Source organism: Pseudophryne corroboree, chromosome 12 (assembly GCF_028390025.1).
Source record: "Pseudophryne corroboree isolate aPseCor3 chromosome 12, aPseCor3.hap2, whole genome shotgun sequence".
Classification (NCBI taxonomy): domain Eukaryota; kingdom Metazoa; phylum Chordata; class Amphibia; order Anura; family Myobatrachidae; genus Pseudophryne; species Pseudophryne corroboree.
Genome location: NC_086455.1, coordinates 103,433,516 through 103,452,967, shown reverse-complemented (window position 1 = coordinate 103,452,967; position 19,452 = coordinate 103,433,516). Strand labels below are relative to the sequence as shown.

The 19,452-nt window shown below is 46.0% G+C and overlaps 1 protein-coding gene across 5 annotated transcripts in view; it reads left to right on the top strand.

Annotated features, from left to right (window-relative positions):
- CAPN3 (calpain 3) overlaps window positions 1-19,452 on the top strand; it is a 354,142-nt gene that overhangs the window by 241,711 nt on the left and 92,979 nt on the right. For 4 of the 5 annotated variants that reach the window (XM_063947837.1, XM_063947835.1, XM_063947834.1 and 1 more), the window contains 2 exons: window positions 10,664-10,700; window positions 12,872-12,889. In XM_063947837.1, coding sequence (XP_063803907.1) covers window positions 10,664-10,700; window positions 12,872-12,889 — 55 coding nt within the window. The remainder of the gene's footprint in view (window positions 1-10,663; window positions 10,701-12,871; window positions 12,890-19,452) is intronic. The other variant, XM_063947836.1, reaches the window with a different exon arrangement.

Sequence of the window (19,452 nt, the reverse complement as noted above, 5' to 3'; positions counted from 1 at the left end):
CAAGTTCAAGATGGAGTCACTCAGAGCAGTGATAGCGAATCTGGAAGAAGGGGACTTCATGGTGTCCCTGGACATAAAAGATGCTTATCTGCATGTCCCAATTTACCCTTCACACCAAGGGTATCTCAGGTTCGTGATACAAAACTGTCATTATCAGTTTCAAACGCTGCCGTTTGGTTTGTCCACGGCACCTCGGGTCTTTACCAAGGTAATGGCCGAAATGATGGTTCTTCTACGAAGAAAAGGCGTATTAATTATCCCTTACTTGGACGATCTCCTGATAAGGGCAAGGTCCAGGGAACAGCTGGAAGTCGGAGTAGCACTAACCCAAGTAGTGCTTCAACAACACGGGTGGATTTTGAATCTTCCAAAATCTCAATTGACCCCGACGACACGTCTGCTGTTCCTGGGAATGATTCTGGACACTGTTCAGATAAAGGTGTTTCTCCCGGAGGAGAAAGCAAGGGAGTTATCCGAACTTGTCAGGAACCTCCTAAAACCAGGAAATGTGTCAGTACATCAATGCACAAGAGTCCTGGGAAAGATGGTGGCTTCTTACGAAGCAATTCCATTCGGCAGATTCCACGCACGAATATTTCAGTGGGATCTGCTGGACAAATGGTCCGGATCGCATCTGCACATGCATCAGCGGATAACACTGTCACCAAGAACAAGGGTGTCTCTTCTGTGGTGGTTGCAGAGTGCCCATCTGTTAGAGGGCCGCAGATTCGGCATACAGGACTGGGTCCTGGTGACTACGGATGCCAGCCTACGAGGCTGGGGAGCAGTCACACAGGGAAGAAACTTCCAGGGCGTGTGGTCGAACCTGGAGACGTCTCTTCACATAAATATACTGGAGCTAAGAGCGATTTACAATGCTCTAAGCCTGGCAAAACCGCTGCTTCAGGGTCAGCCGGTGTTGATCCAGTCGGACAACATCACGGCAGTCGCCCACGTAAACAGACAGGGCGGCACGAGAAGCAGAAGAGCAATGACAGAAGCTGCAAGGATTCTTCGCTGGGCGGAAAATCATGTCATAGCACTGTCAGCAGTGTTCATTCCGGGAGTGGACAACTGGGAAGCAGACTTCCTCAGCAGACACGACCTCCACCCGGGAGAGTGGGGACTTCATCCAGAAGTCTTCCACATGATTGTGAACCGTTGGGAAAAACCAAAGGTGGACATGATGGCGTCCCGCCTCAACAAGAAACTGGACAGATATTGCGCCAGGTCAAGAGACCCTCAGGCAATAGCTGTGGACGCTCTGGTAACACCGTGGGTGTACCAGTCCGTGTATGTGTTTCCTCCTCTGCCTCTCATACCAAAGGTACTGAGAATTATACGGCTACGGGGAGTAAGAACAATACTCGTGGCTCCGGATTGGCCGAGAAGGACTTGGTACCCGGAACTTCAAGAGATGCTCACGGAAGAGCCGTGGCCTCTACCGTTAAGAAGGGATCTGCTTCAGCAGGGACCTTGTATGTTCCAAGACTTACCGCGACTGCGTTTGACGGCATGGCGGTTGAACGCCGGATTCTAAAAGAAAAGGGCATTCCAGAGGAAGTTATTCCTACCTTGATTAAAGCCAGGAAGGAAGTGACCGCACAACATTATCACCGCATTTGGAGAAAATATGTTGCGTGGTGTGAGGCCAAGAAGGCCCCAACGGAGGAATTTCAATTGGGTCGATTCCTACATTTCCTGCAGGCAGGATTGTCTATGGGCCTCAAATTGGGGTCTATTAAGGTTCAAATTTCGGCCTTATCGATTTTCTTCCAGAAAGAATTGGCTTCAGTGCCTGAAGTACAAACCTTTGTCAAAGGTGTACTACATATACAGCCCCCGATTGTGCCTCCAGTGGCACCGTGGGATCTCAACGTAGTTTTGGATTTTCTCAAATCCCATTGGTTTGAGCCGCTCAAATCGGTAGATTTGAAGTATCTTACATGGAAAGTAACCATGCTACTGGCCCTGGCTTCAGCCAGGAGAGTATCAGAGTTGGCGGCTTTATCGTACAAAAGCCCATATCTGATTTTCCATTCGGACAGGGCAGAACTGCGGACGCGTCCTCAGTTTCTGCCTAAGGTGGTTTCGGCTTTTCACTTAAACCAGCCTATTGTGGTGCCTGCGGCTACTAGCGACTTGGAGGACTCCAAGTTGCTGGACGTTGTCAGAGCATTGAAAATATATATTTCAAGGACGGCTGGAGTCAGAAAATCTGACTCGCTGTTTATCCTGTATGCACCCAACAAGAGGGGTGCTCCTGCGTCTAAGCAGACGATTGCTCGTTGGATCTGTAGCACAATCCAACTTGCACATTCTGTGGCAGGCCTGCCACAGCCTAAATCTGTAAATGCCCACTCCACATGGAAGGTGGGCTCATCTTGGGCGGCTGCCCGAGGGGTCTCGGCATTACAACTTTGCCGAGCAGCTACGTGGTCAGGGGAGAACACGTTTGTAAAATTTTACAAATTTGATACTCTGGCTAAGGAGGACCTGGAGTTCTCTCATTCGGTGCTGCAGAGTCATCCGCACTCTCCCGCCCGTTTGGGAGCTTTGGTATAATCCCCATGGTCCTGACGGAGTCCCCAGCATCCACTAGGACGTTAGAGAAAATAAGAATTTACTTACCGATAATTCTATTTCTCATAGTCCGTAGTGGATGCTGGGCGCCCATCCCAAGTGCGGATTGTCTGCAATACTTGTACATAGTTATTGTTACAAAAATCGGGTTATTATTGTTGTGAGCCATCTTTTCAGAGGCTTCTTCGTTGTTATCATACTGTTAACTGGGTTCAAATCACAAGTTGTACGGTGTGATTGGTGTGGCTGGTATGAGTCTTACCCGGGATTCAAGATCCTTCCTTATTGTGTACGCTCGTCCGGGCACAGTACCTAACTGAGGCTTGGAGGAGGGTCATAGGGGGAGGAGCCAGTACACACCATGTGATCCTAAAAGCTTACTTTTTGTGCCCTGTCTCCTGCGGAGCCGCTATTCCCCATGGTCCTGACGGAGTCCCCAGCATCCACTACGGACTATGAGAAATAGAATTATCGGTAAGTAAATTCTTATTTTTTCTTCCACACATTAATGACAAAAGACACAGTGGATTTAGGAACCTACCTAACATCTGCAATGCTTCTCACATTCATACCGCCAATCGAGCAGCCTACGATGATCCCCTTTTTAAACTCAGTTAGCTCCTTCCAGAAAGCAATTCTGAGAGCAAATGATCTAATAAGTTCTTCTCTATCTGTTTTATACCTTCATAAACATGTGTCTGATGCAGAAGCACACCATTTCGCTTGTGCAGGGATGTCCAATCACTTTTGTCTAAATAAACAAAATAAATGTATATCTATCCCAAAATAAACCTAATATGTAACACTCCCCTCTCAAAAAAAACAAAAAAACAACAGCGCTGTGTTTCTACTGTCCCTCTTTACTTATTAAGGCAGCAGAGTCCTCCTTTTTACTCATTAAGGCAGCAGAGTCCCCGTTTTACACATTACGGCAGCAGAGTTCGCCTTTCTACACATTAGGCAGGTAGAGCCCCCTTTTTACACATGACAGCAGCGCAGTCCCCTTTTTACACATAATGGCAGGTAGAGTCCCTTTTTTTACACATTACGGTAGCAGAGTCCCCCTTTTTACACATTACAGCAGCAGAGTCCCCTTTTTACACATTATGGCAGGCAGAGTCCACTTTTTACACATTACGGCAGGTAGAGTCCCCCTCTTACGAATTTAGGCAGCAGAGTCCCCCTTTTTACACAATACGGCAGCAGAGTCCCCTTTTTTACACATTACAGCAGGCAGAGTCCCCTTTTTATACATTATGGAAGATATAAGTATTTTTGGCATAATATAACTTACAAGTGCCTCCAGGAAGAGGACCAGGCAATGGGCTGTAGTTAAAGGATGCAGTAGCCAGTGGAGAGACTGAGGCAGTCGGAGGTTACAGTAGCTGCCAAGTGCCAAGACACACAGCACAAGTGCACAACCCATGGGTATTTGAAGAAGGTGGAGGCACATTCAGGAGGGGCAGGGCTTAAATAGCATCCAGCGGCTCTGGCATCTTTTCAGGGCAGCGCTGCAGCCAGCGTGAGGCAATGAGAGAGACCGGGCAGCGGCCATGCAGGTGGTGCTGCCAGATGGTGCATCCACAGTGCAGTTGTGCTGTGTGCAAGGCACCACTGGCACACACCTAGTTATGGCCCTGCATACACCATACACACATCCATATTACATTAGGTGTGTGCAGTATTCCTCAGCAAGGGCCAGTGCTAGGGTATTCAGTGATCCCTTGCAAACTATAAATTTGTGCCCTCCTACAAACGGTAGAGGCAGTGGGTGACAGGCAGTGGGTAGCACTGGGTATAGGCATTGGGTGACGCTGAGGAGAGACAGTGGGTGACATGCAGTGGGTAACGCTGGAAAAAGGTACAGGGTGTCAGGGAGAACGAGACAGGGAGAGGGTGCTGAGGAGAGGCAAAGGGTGAAGTGGAGAGGGTGATGAGGAGATGCAGGAGTTAACAGGTTGAAGGTGACTGGCAGTGGTTGACGAGGAGAGGGTGACAGGGAGAGGCAGTGGGTGACAGAGAAAAGGTGACAGCAGAGAGAGGGTGATGGAGAAGCAGTAGGTGACTGGGTGAAGTGGCAGTGGGAATAAAGGCGGGCACAGAGGAAGGTAAGAGAGGCTGATGCAGACAGAGGTTGGGTGGAAAGGCTAGCGCAGAGGAAGGGATGAAAGGCTGGCACAGAGGAATGTAAAAGAGAAGATGCAAACAGCAGATGGGAAGAGAGACTGACACCACGTGGTCAATGGACAAAGCCCCCTACCATATAGCGTGTATATGCACATTAATTTATATATACATGCATTTATATGCTGCACTCCATGTTCTATGGGGGTTGGATATGAAATCCCGGTGGAAGGGATGCCTGCTGTAAATATCCAGACAGCAGTATCCTGCCCGCCAGAATGCCGCCAGCGGAGTGAGCGCATGGAGGCCCCTTGTGTGCTCGCTGCGCTCGCCACACTGCAGGCACAGTGGCTTGCTGCACTCGCCACAGGTTCTATTCCCACTCTATGGGTGTCATGGACACCCACTGCTGGGAATAGCCCTGGCAAGGCTGTCGGCATTCCCGGAATTCCAGCATTGGATCCTGAATGCCTGAATCCCGACAGTTGGGATTTTAACTACATCCCTTCTATGGATATATGAATGTATACCATACATTCCACATTCTGTCCTGTAGAGCTTATAAAGTCACATTTCCACTTTATACAGTCAGAGAGAGAATATTCCATTATACAGATGTAGTACACATAGGATACAGCCATCATTGCAGTGTCCAAATGTCAGCCAGGGCTTTTTCCCAGCTCTGTCACACAGTACCCAAATCTGGGAATGTATTCACAATCCCAAACAAATCTACCCAACATTAAGATACAGAGTACCCCCATTTGCCCCAGTATTCATATACCCACGGTAGCCACAACCATCTCAGCTCTCATCCATTGAGTACTACACCCATCAGGCCCAGCTCTCACCTAGAGAGTACCTATTGTTTCCTCCAAAGCTCTCACCCAGAGAATATTATTCTCATCAGGCCCAGCTCTCACCCATTGAGTACTAACCCCATCCTTCCCAGCCATAGTACCTACCATATAGTCCCAGCTCTAACCCAGAAAGTACTACCCCAATTTATTCCAGCTCTCACCCAGAAAGTACTAACCCAATCTATTCCATCTCTCACCCAGAAAGTACTACCGCAATCTACTCCAGCTCTCACCCAGAGAGTTCTACCATCACCAAGCCCAGTTCCCAAGAGTATGACCCCCATCATGTACTTCTCACCTCTCAACAAGAGAGTGCTTCCCCCATCCTCCCTAGCTCTCATCCAGAGTGTATGACCCCTATCCTCCCCACCTCTCAACCAGAAATCACTACCCCCATCCGCCACACCTCTCAGCCAAAGTTATGCCCTCATCCTCCCAATCCACAGCATACTACCTCCATCCTCCCCATCCACAGCATACTACCTCCATCCTCCCCATCCACAGCATACTACCCCCATCAATGCCAGCCAGAGTACCTACCCTCTCCTCCACAGCTCTCAACCAAAGAGTACTACCACCATCTGTCCAAGCTCTCACCAGGAATATGGCCTCCATCCTCCCTATCCACAGCATACTACCTCCATCCTCCCATCCACAGCATATTACCTCCATCCTCGCCATCTATAGCATACTACCTCCATCCTCCCCATCCACAGTGTACTACCTCCATCTTCCCCATCCACAGTGTACTACCTCCATCCCCCCCATCCACAGCATACAGATGTATCCTCATACATTGTTGCTCATAGTGCACTATGTAGGGTCCTGTAGCTTTATTGTATTAAAAAAGAATAAATAAATACATAAAAAATAATAACTGTGTGCCCCACTGGGTATTGAACCCGGGATACATGCATTGCAGGAGGACACTGTATTCGTTAGGCCACAGCCAACCATGGTATAAGCAGGCCCTCTGGGTGTATATGTGATGTGTTTTATCTGATTGAAAAATGGATTGAATCCGCTAACCATGTCGGAAAAGCAATGGAGACCATCTGGGAGTCATATTAATGAGATAGGACCCAGTGGCACCGTGTATTAAATATTTCTGCCCATTTGAAGCAACTGAACACGGAAATGCTGTCCAAAATATTAATGCTGTTTATGTTAATACAATCCGGGATTTTGTACACAATGTAATGACAAAATGAATTGAGTGAACAGGGCGGCAGCGTGGCATTGTATTTTCTAGAGGGGGACTTTTTTATACAAAGAAAAGTAGCAACACACCAAAAATCTTTATTGTATTTGAAAAGAATAAATAAATACATACAAAAATAATAACTGCACGCCCCACTGGGTATTGAACCCAGGATGCACGCATTGCAGGCAGACACTGTATTTGTTAGGCCAAAGCAGACCATGATACAAACAGGCCCTCTGGGTGTATATGTGATGTGTTTTATCTGATTGCTTTAAAAAAAACCGTGTTGGAAAAGCTATGGAGACCATCTGGGAGTCATATTAATAAGATAGGGACCCAGTGGCACTGTGCATTAAATTTTTCTGGCCATTTGAAGCAACTGAACTGGAAATGCTGTCCAAAATATTAATGCTGTTTATGCTAATACAATCTGGGATTTTGTACACAACGTAACGACAAAATGAATTGAGTGAACAGGGCGGCAGCGTGGCATTGTATTTTGCAGAAGGAATAAAAGGAAGTGATTAATGGTTCTTTATTGTCACAATAAATGTCAGCCAATCAGCAGGCAGCGCTAGGAAGAATCCATTGGCTATTTGAGACATGCGCTGTACAGTTTAGGAAAAGCGACATCTGGTGGACAGTAAGTAGAATGCACGTTACAATTATAACGTGACACTAGATTTATAACGCAACTTATAATGGGAGTTATAGCGCAAGTTGCCGGTATGAGTTGCATGGCGCCCGCTACATGGTACGCAGCAACAATATATGAGGGCACATCTGTACTACCTCCATCCTCCCCATCCACAGCGTACTACCTCCATCCTCCCCATCCACAGCATAGTACTTTCATTCTCCCTATCCACAGTGTACTACCTCCATCCTCCCCATCCACAGCATACTACCTCCATCCTCTCCAGCCAGAGTACCTACCCTCTCCTCCACAGCTCTCAGCTAGAGAGTACTACCACCATCTGGCCAAGCTCTCACCATGAATATGACCTCCATTCTCACCAGCTCTCACCCAGAGTGCACTGCTCCCATCCTCTCCAGCTCTTAGCCAAAGTACTACCTTCATCCTCCCAAGCCAGAGAGTAATACCCCCCAACTCTCATCCAGAGTGTATGGCCCCCACCCAGAGAGCACTACCCCCCTATCCTCCCCACCTCTCAGCCAAAGTACTACCTCCATCCTCCAAAGAGCAGTACTTTCATCCTCCCCAGCCAGTGAGCACCAGTCCTATCCTCTCCATCCAGAGTACTACCCCCATCCTCCCCAGCCACTGAGCACCACTCTGATTCTCCCCAGCCAGAGTACTACCCCCATCCTTCCCAGCCAGTGAGCACCACTCTGATTCTCCCCAGCCAGAGTACTACCCCTATCCTCCCCAGCCAGTGAGCACCAGTCCTATCTCTCCATCAAGAGTACTACCCCCATCCTCCCCAGCCAGTGAGTACCAGTCCTATCCTCTCCATCCAGAGTACTACCCCCATCCTCCCCAGCCAGTGAACACCACTCCCATTCTCCCCAGCCAGAGTACTACCCCCATCCTCCCCAGCCAGTGAGCACCACTCTGATTCTCCCCAGCCAGAGTACTACCCCCATCCTTCCCAGCCAGTGAGCACCAATCTGATTCTCCCCAGCCAGAGTACTACCCCTATCCTCCCCAGCCAGTGAGCACCAGTCCTATCCTCTCCATCAAGAGTACTACCCCCATCCTCCCCAGCCAGTGAGCACCACTCCCATTCTCCCCAGCCAGAGTACTACCCCCATCCTCCCCAGCCAGTGAGCACCACTCTGATTCTCCCCAGCCAGAGTACTACCCCTATCCTCCCCAGCCAGTGAGCCCCAGTCTTATCCTCCCCAGCCAGAGTACTACCCCTATCCTCCCCAGCCAGTGAGCAACACTCCCATTCTCCCCAGCCAGAGTACTATCCCAACCTCCCCAGCCAGAGAGCACCACTCCCATTCTCCCCAGCCAGAATACTGTCCCCATCCTCCCCAGCCAGAGTACTACCCCCATCCTCCCCAGCGAGAGAGCACCACTCCCATTCTCCGCATCCAGAGTACTACCCCCATCCCCAGCAGCCAGAGAGCATCACTCCCATTCTCCCCAGCCAGAGTAATACCCCCATCCCCAGCAGCCAGAGAACAATAACCCCATCCTTACCAGCCAGAGTACTACCCCCATCCTCCCCAGCGAGAGAGCACCACTCCCCCATTCTCCGCATCCAGAGTACTACCCCCATCCCCAGCAGCCAGACAGCACCATTCCCATTCTCCCCAGCCAGAGTAATACCCCCATCCCCAGCAGCCAGAGAACACTAACCCCATCCTCACCAGCCACAGTATTACCCACATCCTTCTCAGCCAAAAGGACTTATGCAGTAAGTGCTCCAAGGGGACCACTTCCAAGCACTGGCTCAGCTCTACATGACATTTCCTGGGACCCCAGTACCTAGTGTCTCACTGCCATCCCTCAGCAGAGTCTGCATACTTCAATGTAGCGCTGCACAGACTCCAGCACTGAGAAGCCACCATGCTCTACCTGGGTCCCAGGAGAAGATGAAGAACAGTCGCAGCCCGTGAGAGTGGGTGGGGTTTGCAGAAGGGCAGGGCTTCAGCAATTCTTTAGCTGCTGCAGCAGAAGATAAACTTCTCATGTCTACAGCAGCAGCATTGTCTGGGGGATCTGATCGGCACTCAGCTGAGGTGCCTTGATTCTTATGGTCTGTAGCCGACTGTCATACAGTTTGACAGGAGCCACACAGCAGCAGATAGCGGTGGAGCAGGGAGAGTGCCTACGAAACCCGGCACATCCCTGCTTTTTTGAACTCACAGAGCGTATTCCGCCGGCTCTGCCCTCAGCAACTCTTTCCACCTGCCAGTAGAATGTATATAACCAATTAAGCCTCGCCCTCTTACAGCTTCTGCTCTCAGTGCTCTCCCTTCACAGAAGTCACACCAGCGTCCATGCTCACATATACCAGGTGGCCACAACATATTTATTCTAGACTAGCTGTTCTACACGTTCTTCACACAGGAGTTTATGATTTTCACATTTGTAAATATAAATGAGTATTAAAAATTGGGTAAATCTCTAGAGAAACAAATTTGAGACGTCTTAATCTAAGTAAACATTAATCCATGGTTCTTGCCGTTATTCGAGGAGCACCCATTGCAGATATGGTAAAAAGGATCATTTTTGTAGTTGATTAAATTCTAGCCACTGGAGGTGCAATCCAAATTTTGATCCATTTGTGTTAGCGATCACACAATGCACGCCACACATTGGTAATGACATATTCGGAGGTTGTTTAAAATTCCAATTACATAGTTTTCCTATTTCCCACCTGAAGAATACCTATGTTAAATTTCAGCTTCCTAACATATCGGGAAGTAAGAGAAGTAGCGATGAGTGAGTGAGTGAGTGAGTGAGTGAGTGAGTGAGTGATACAGTAAAAAGTGACTGGACCATTTCTAGTTAATGAAATTCTACAGACTGGAGGTGCAATCCAAATTTTGATCTGATTGTACGTCTGGCGTTATCGTTCATGCAACGCAAGCCACGCATCTGTAATGATGTCATTATGTCAACCCCCTGTTTATACCCTTAGGGGAGGTTTATTAAAATTTTATTTACGTAGTTTTCCTCTTTCCCACCTGAAGAATACCTTTGTTAAATTTCAGCTTCCTAACATATTGGGAAGTAAGAGAATTAGTGATGAGACAGTGAGTGAGTGAGTGAGTGAGTGAGTGAGTGAGTGAGTGAGTGAGGGCTTTCGTATATATATATACATATAGCCATTTCTGCATAATATTTCAGGATTGTTAATCATTGCTACTTTTTGTGTAATACACAAAATTAAATTGTTTTTACTTTTTTTAGAGAAGTTGAAAACAAGATTGAAGTAGACCGACCAAGTGTAAGTATTGTCATTCATTTTGCTATTCATGACCTGTATATTATGTTACCATAAAAAGATTTATGTCACCTATTACTCAATTTTAGAAAAATATATTTCAGCCAACCTAACAATTCTTTTAATTGAACCCACACCTAAATTACAGATAACTATTGAAGCGATTTTCAGTTTTCGGTCTCCTAGCCAAATAAAACCAGTGTCACCTGTTTATAAAATGCAGTCTACTGTAAAGTGCTTGCCACTGACCTCCACCACTGCATAATACATGATATCAATGAAGCCAGACCTTCAGCTTGACTTCCTGTTTGTGCTTTTATTTTGATATTCCTGCTGTTAGATTAATGATGCGGCGGCAGCTATTATATTTGCACTATTTGTATCTCCTGGCATTGCGGATGACACTGGTTGTTAATGCAACTTTAAAGACTATTTGGTAATTGCCTATTGACAACCCTCAAGTTGGAATATATATTAGACCAGAGGCTCCCAACCTCGGTTCTCAAGGCAGCCTAACGATCCAGTATATTCATGCTTGGCCACTGGTGAGTTAATTAGTACCTCAGTTAATTTGAATTAACCATTTGTGCTAAGCCATGGATATCTTTAAAACCTGGACTGTTACGGTGCCTTAAGGACCGAGTTTGGGAACCACTGGATTAGACTGTTGCAGATACTGTATAGGTATCACAAAGTTAAAATGTAAAGAATGTAGATAATTAGATTATTTTAGAAAAATTATTAAATTAGGGCCAAAAGTTATTAATAGTGGCGTTAGCCTTTACATTGGGGATGAGGCAGAGTTGAATGCAAAGCTGGGTCACACTATACGATATATAGGGGAATGTTGCAATCTACGATGGATCGCAACAACCATTGTATTGTGAGTACCATATCCATCTCATTTTTAGTTTGATGAATTGGGTGGTCGCATCATCCCAATAGGACGATTCCACGGCCAACACTGTATTGTTGCATGTACATGGAATGATACATCACACCATCATACAGCAGATCGTGCAATGTATAAGAAGGTGCTATGTGCCCATCTTAAGTCAGTTTTGCAGATGGATCTACGGTGTTTCTGCACTGCACATGTTCCAGAATTGAGCATACGCAACTACAGTGTCACATGTAATTCAGTTGCATCTCTACTTGTGGCAGAAGAGCTGAAACCAACAGAAGAGCTGAAAAACATGAGGAAGAATCAGACGGAAAATGGCCATTTCCCCAGAGATCTGTGCATGTGCACTGGACTATGATATAGTGCTAGGGTCTCCATAGTGACCCTAGTACTCAGAGTACCACTGTGCAGCTGAGTAGAGAGGAGTGGGCCAGGTGGAGACTGCGCACGGGCCACCTCCTCTCTTAATACACCCTGAAAGTGTGTACCAAGCTTAAATGCTTTTAGGTACATCTCAGGTAAAAATGTTAACAGTCTGTATTTCCTTAATTTTTCTCAATGACCTTCTGCTGTTGGTTTAAAATGTTCCATGTTTTACCTTTTATTGGAAGCTTGTAGATATTTCTTGATGATTGATTTTATACCTGTAAGCCAAAAATGTCTGTTTTATTAACATTGGCATTCATTACATGTACTTCTAGCATACTGAGGGGAGAAAGGAATAGGGTGTGAGAATAAGTGAGAAATGGTGTGAGCGCTCTCCTGTTTTGTTTTGTTTTTTAAAGTGGTAATCATTTATATGGCAAAATCAACCTGGTTTGCCATGTAAATGATTGGCAAAAAAAAAAAACAGGAGACCTCACAAAATCTCTCACTTCCTTATTCTCCCATCCTATTCCCCCCTCCCCCACTCCACCCACCCCCAACCACCCACCCGTATGTGATCTGTGGTTTAAGGATCATGGATCACATATCTCCATGTCATCTTGGTTCATCTACTGATTATATTCTATATAATACAGTATGTCAATGGAGGAGAGAGGCAGCACACAAAACTGTTCTATAAATTAAAGACTGTGTAACATCCATTTCATGCCCATAGTACAGAAAGAGGTTGTTCACATGATGTTACTTCAGCACTTACTGATTGAATCGCTGTTGTATATCTGTTATACATTATTGAAATACTCTGGGATACCTTAAGACTATTGGCGGAATCAATCACTGTTCTTTTTTTTCTTTGCTTATTTGTTTTGTTTCCTTTGTCCAGAAAAAGAAAAAGGCTAAGGTGGGTGTTCTGTAGTGTGAATAAGTATGAACAAGTGTGACTAAATTGCATGTGCAAGTCATTACTAAAGTTCAGAAATGTTCTGCAGCATGTATTGCCCATTCTATGGTTGATGTATATGTTGTGTGGTGATTTCAAATAAAGAACATTTTCCTGTTCTTAATACTCATGTGCATCATGTTCCAGTTTAGTTTTATTAATACTTAATAGTTCTTTTACCAATTTATCATAGCAATCAAGGTAACCGGTAGCTCTATTCCCTTTGTCATTCATTTTATTGCATTATATTTAATATCTTGAATATTTACTTGAATTGTATTTGTGAATAGCATCATATTCTTTATTTAGATACTCCAGACCCATCTTCTCTAACTATTGCCATATGTCTCTCCACCCCTTTGCCTTGACTGACATGTACAACTGCCGATCTCATTTTTTCTCCTCTCACTTCCTGTTTAGCTCTCTGCAATTGGGCTTCTGCCCCAAACGATTCACTGGAACTGCCTTCACAGCAGAGATCAATGATCTATTTATAGTAAAGCCTAAGGGTCCCTTCTCCATACTTATCCTCTTGGATCTCTCTGCTGCTTTCAACATTGTTGATCACCACTTTCTTCTGCATGCCTTTCACACACCATTGAACATACTGTACATCTGCAAGGAGAACACATAAAGAGAAGGTGGATGAGGATGATGTAGACATGAGTCAGAGGGTAGAGAGGATTTTGCTCACGTGTTTAACCCCCTCAGTAACAGCCTGTAAAGCACATGGCAGCATACATACATTTTTAAATCCAATACCTGGTTCTCTATAAGTTAAAATAGTGTTTCACACAATGCTGGAAAAGTACTTTCATTTCCACTACTTATATGTGAAAATCTTGATATAATATCAGACTGTGACACACAAGCTTCTGCTACACTTAAGTTTGTAGTTCCATACACCCACACAATTTTTATCCTCCTATAATGCTGTAGAAATGTTGGGGCCCGTTACACTGATATTTCTGCCCCCCCCCCCCCCCAACCCTTCCCCATCAACTCCTCTCAAGACACACGCACATATTTTATAGATATCAAAGCAGCAAATAGTGGACTGATAGGTCTCAAAGTAATATGCTCAGCACGATGGTCAAATGAATCAATCCATCCTTCTCATAGGGATAGTGGCTCCTTAATCCGACCGCTGTTTCGGTGCCAGTATTGCACTTTGATCACCTTGATGCTGCTGTGATGGATTATTTTCTAAAATAATTTTTTTTGGATGAACTTGGAGGTGCTGGCTTCTTTACTTAACTGTATAACGACTTGTATGTGCCTGGCACTCCTGCTATGAAAGACTATTGTGTGCAGCTGGTCTTATTGAGATAGTTAGTTAGATAGATAGATAGATAGATAGATAGATAGATAGATAGATAGATAGATAGATAGATAGACAGACAGACAGACAGACACAGACACAGGAGACTAGAGGTGCGGCGCTCACAGATTATGAAATAATGCACAAAAGACTATAAGCCTTGATAAAGCCTTGAAAAGCTAAATGCACATTGGACATGATGTGTCCTGTCAGGAGAGACATTTCATGTTTTTTTTAATATGTACTAATCCAAAGCTGTTCAGAACATTAATGTATACCATGTTTAGAACCACACTACCGTGTTTTCACTAAAAACAGTAAGGGGACAAGGAATAGTTTTGTTACAAGCACTTGCTAACATAGATGAATCAAATGAACTGAATGTCCAAGGTGGGGGCACCCACTATTGCTTGACTATTAACCATACAAAGGCTCTAATAGATCAAGTCACGGTTTATGTACATTGATTACACGTTCAGTTAGAAACATGAATGAATAATAAAGTTATCAAGGGGTGATAAATACAACAATGCTAATCATTATACTGTGGTATTGAGCCAAATAAAATTAATAGAGTGCTCAACAATTTAAATACCATCCTGCTGGAATGGCTGTTTAAGTGATATATTTAGCTGGAAAAAGTGAGACAATCATTAAATTCATTGCCTTATAAATACAGGTGCAGCTTCTACAGGCTGCATTTAAAAAAAATATATATAACTACAGAAGAACTCTAGGTGCATGAAGAACATTTTATTAAAAATTTCCAGCACGTGTGTGTAGAATATATTATGTACTCAGAATATTTATAGATTACTAAGAATAATAATTTGAGTACTGGTGATAACTAAAAGCTACCACATATCATTCAGCGTTAATGGCCACTCAAAAGATACAATAAGCTGGAAATAGCTAGACAACATTTGTATCTATTGCCCTGCAATAGTATAGCAATAGGTGCAGCCCTTAAGGGGGGTACTCACGGGAGAGATGTGTGCTGAGCGATCTTAACACAGACCGCTCAGCACACATCTCTCTCCCCGCTCAGCACAGCGCGATGTGCTGAGCGACGGGGAAAGCCGACGGGGGGCCGCTCACTTCACACAATGGTGAAGTGAGCGACCCGCTAGATTGAGCCTGCATGCAGGCTCAATCTAGCACCGGCGATAGCGATGCGCGGGGCCGCGCATCGCTATCGCTGGGGGGCATACACACGGCAGATCCGTGCTTAAAATCTAAGCAATCTAGCAAGATTGCTTAGATTTTAAGCACGGATCTCTCCGTGTGTACCCCCCTTTACAGGCTGCATACTGTTTGAAACATAATTACAGAACACCCTGTGAACAGAATTGAAATTCTCTAATGTACGACACTAGTGGATTTACAATCCATAATACGTACATAAATAGACATTGTACAGCTATTGGAAAATATGTTTCTATTACGTCCTTGAGGATGTTGGGGACACCAAAAGAACCATGGGATATAGATGGATCCGCAGGAGACATGGGCACTTTAAGACTTTCAAAGGGGGCGTGACCTGGCTCCTCCCTCTATATCCCTCCCTAAACTCAGTTTAGAAAATGTGCCCTGCGAGATGGAGGCACTCGGGGGAGCTCTTAGAGTTTCTCTGAAAAGACTTAATGTTAGGTTTTTTATTTTGGGGAGATCTGCTGGCTACAGACTCCCTGCTTCGTGGGAAAGAGGGGAGAGCAGTCTAGACCCACTTCTAATGAGTTTCAGGGCTCTGCTGCTCCTGACATAATGCCTTCAGCTCCTGAGGGGAGATGAACGCTGGGCTCTCCTGGATGCTCGCTCCCACAGCTTGCCGTCCCCCCCTCTTCAAGCCAGAAGACAGGTGAGTATGTGAGGAAAAGACATCTTCTCTGCAACAAAGACGGCATATAGAGGTACCGTGCAGCATGATTTGCTCAGTGCGCTCCAGGCTCCCGGACTGTACACACCGCTGGGTGCAGGGTGCTGGGGGGGGCGCCCTGGGGAGCTAAAAATACCTAATAAATAAGGCTGGCATATCTGTACAGTGCCCTGGCACTGCCCACAAACCCCCGCCAGGATAAACATGTAAAAATAATATCTGTAAAAATACAGATATATAGCGCTGTGTTTTCAGACCTGTACTTTGGCACTGGGGTGTGAGCTGGCTCCTTTCCTTTTGTTCCCTCACAGGCTTTTCTTTGGGTGCTGTTAGGGAGGCAACATGTCTGAGGCAGAATTTTCCTTTCAAGGGGATAATTTATTGGGGACACCAAATGTTTTGGGGGTCCTGTCGGCACCGCCGACGGCTGATTGGTTAACTGCTTTAAATGCTAATGTTACACTGTTAAATCAAAAGTTTACTGAATCTGACTCTCAACTGCAGATTTGGAAGAAATCAGTAGATGACGCTTTATTTCAAGGGTCACTGAAACGTAGTGTTGACCAATTAGATGACACAGATACCGACACGGACTCCGATACCGGTGCTGATTATGCTGATTCTAGGGTAGATCCTAAATTGGCTAAGAGTATTCAATATATGATTGTGGCTGTCAAAGACATATTACGTATTGACCAGGACCCCTTTACACCAGAAACGAGGGTCCTTGTTTACAAAGAAAAGAGGCGCTCGGTTTCTTTTCCTCCTTGTTTTGAACTAAATGACCTTTTTGATAGCATTTGGAATACACCTGATAAGAAATTTCTCATTCCTAATAGGATCAAGGTGGCATACCCCTTTCCCGAAGCGGATAGGGATAAGTGGGAAATACCACCCACAGTAGACAAAGTCCTAGCACGCTTGTCTAAACAGGTAGCGCTCCCTGCGGCTCAGTCGACGACTCTTAAGGAGCCGGCTGATCGTAAGCAGGAGGCTACTTTAAAAGCTATTTTTACTACCACGGGGACGCAGCTTAGACCGCTTATTGCGTCAGCGTGGGTTAGTAGCGCCATTGAAAAATGGTCTGAAAGTTTATCTGCGGATTTAGATACTCTGGATAGGGATAGCATCCTAGTGACGCTTGGTTATATCAGGTACGCGGCTGCGTACTTGAAAGAGGCTGCAAGAGATGCTGGCCTCCTGGGGGCTAAGGCTAATGCTATGTCAATTGCGGCTAGGCGTGCGCTATGGACTCATCAATGGAATGCTGACGCTGATTCCAAGAAAAATATGGAGTCCCTTCCCTTTAAGGGTGGGGAACTGTTTGGTGACGGCCTTGCTGATTTAGTATCAGCGGCCACAGCGGGTAAATCTACTTATTTACCTAATGCTCCTGCACAACAGAAGAAACCGCACTATCAAATGCAGTCCTTTCGGCCCAGTAAATATAGAAAAGGCCGAGGTAACTTCTTCCTCGCTACCAGAGGTAGAGGAAGGGGCAAGAGAACTCCCGCCTCCTCGAGTTCACAAGAGCAGAAGTCCTCCCCGGCTTCAGCCAAATCCACCGCATGATGCTGGGTCTCCCTTACAGGAGACCGCACCGGTGGGGGCACATCTAAGGCTTTTCAGTCAGGTTTGGGTTCGCTCGGACCTGGACCCTTGGGTGTTACAAATTGTGACCCAAGGGTACAATCTGGAATTCCAAGACGTTCCCCCTCGCCTTTTTTTCAAATCACCCTTACCAGTTTTGCTTCCAGACAGAGTTCTAGTCTGTGGAGCAATACAAAAATTATGTCAAAATCAGGTTGTGATCCCGGTCCCCCGGGCGCAACAAGGGGAAGGGTTTTATTCAAGCCTATTTGTAGTGCCGAAGCCGGATGGCTCGGTACGACCAATCCTCAACCTAAAATCTCTAAATTTTTTCCTAAAGAAATTCAAATTCAAGATGGAGTCTCTCCGAGCGGTGATCTCCAGCTTGGAGGGGGAATTCATGGTGTCTTTGGACATAAAGGATGCCTACCTTCATGTTCCCATTTATCCCCCTCATCAGAGTTGTTATCTCCGGTTTGCAATCCAGGATACTCATTACCAATTTCAGACGTTGCCGTTTGGCCTGGCCATGGCTCCGAGGATTTTCACAAAAGTCATGGTATAAATGATGGTTCTCCTCAGAAAAAGAGGAGTTACAATTATCCCGTACTTGGACGATCTCCTGATAAAGGCGAGGTCCAAGGAAAAACTGGTACAGGACATTGCACTGTCGCTGTTGCTTCTACAACAGCACGGCTGGCTCTTGAACCTGCCGAAATCACACTTAATTCCAACAACCCGGTTGGCATTTTTGGGTATGATTCTGGACACGGTCCAGCTGAGAGTGTTCCTCCCTCCGGAGAAAGCACTGGAAATTCAGAGTTTGGTAAAACTCATTCTGAAACCACCAACTGTTTCCATTCATCAATGCATTCGATTGCTGGGGAAGATGGTGGCGGCATACGAGGCCCTCCAATTCGGGAGGTTCCATGCCAGAGTGTTTCAGTGGGACCTGTTGGACAAATGGTCCGGATCCCACCTTCATATGCACCGGAGGATAGTTCTATCGCCCAACACCAGAATCTCACTCCTGTGGTGGCTATACAGCTCTCACCTCTTAGAAGGATGCAGATTTGGGATCCAAGACTGGATCCTAGTGCCCACAGATGCAAGTCTCCGGGGTTGGGGAGCAGTTACACAAGGGGTGACCTTCCAAGGAAGATGGTCAAGTCAGGAAACTCTTCTTCACATAAACGTGCTGGAGTTGAGGGCCATTTACAACGGCCTTCTACAAGCGGAGCATCTTCTTCAAAACCGGCCTGTACTGATCCAATCGGACAATGTGACAGCAGTAGCATACATAAACCGCCAAAGCGGCACAAAGAGCAGAACAGCAATGGCAGAAGCCACAAAGATTCTTCTCTGGGCAGAGACTCGGGTAAGCGCTGTGTCGGCAATTTTCCTTCCAGGAGTGGACAACTGGGAAGCAGACTTCCTCAGCAGACACGATCTAAATCCAGGAGAGTGGAGCCTCCATCAGGAGGTCTTCTCCCTACTAACGAATCTATGGGGGTTCCCCACATAGACATGATGGTGTCCCGCCACAACAAAAAACTACTAAAGTATTGTTCCTGGTCCAGGGACCCTCAGGCGGTGGCAGTGGATGCACTGACGTCACCTTGGGTGTATCCGTCGGTGTACGTTTTCCCTCCGCTTCCTCTCATTCCAAAGGTTCTGAGAATCCTAAGAAAATCACAGATTCCAGCGCTCTTTGTAGTTCCAGACTGGCCAAGGAGA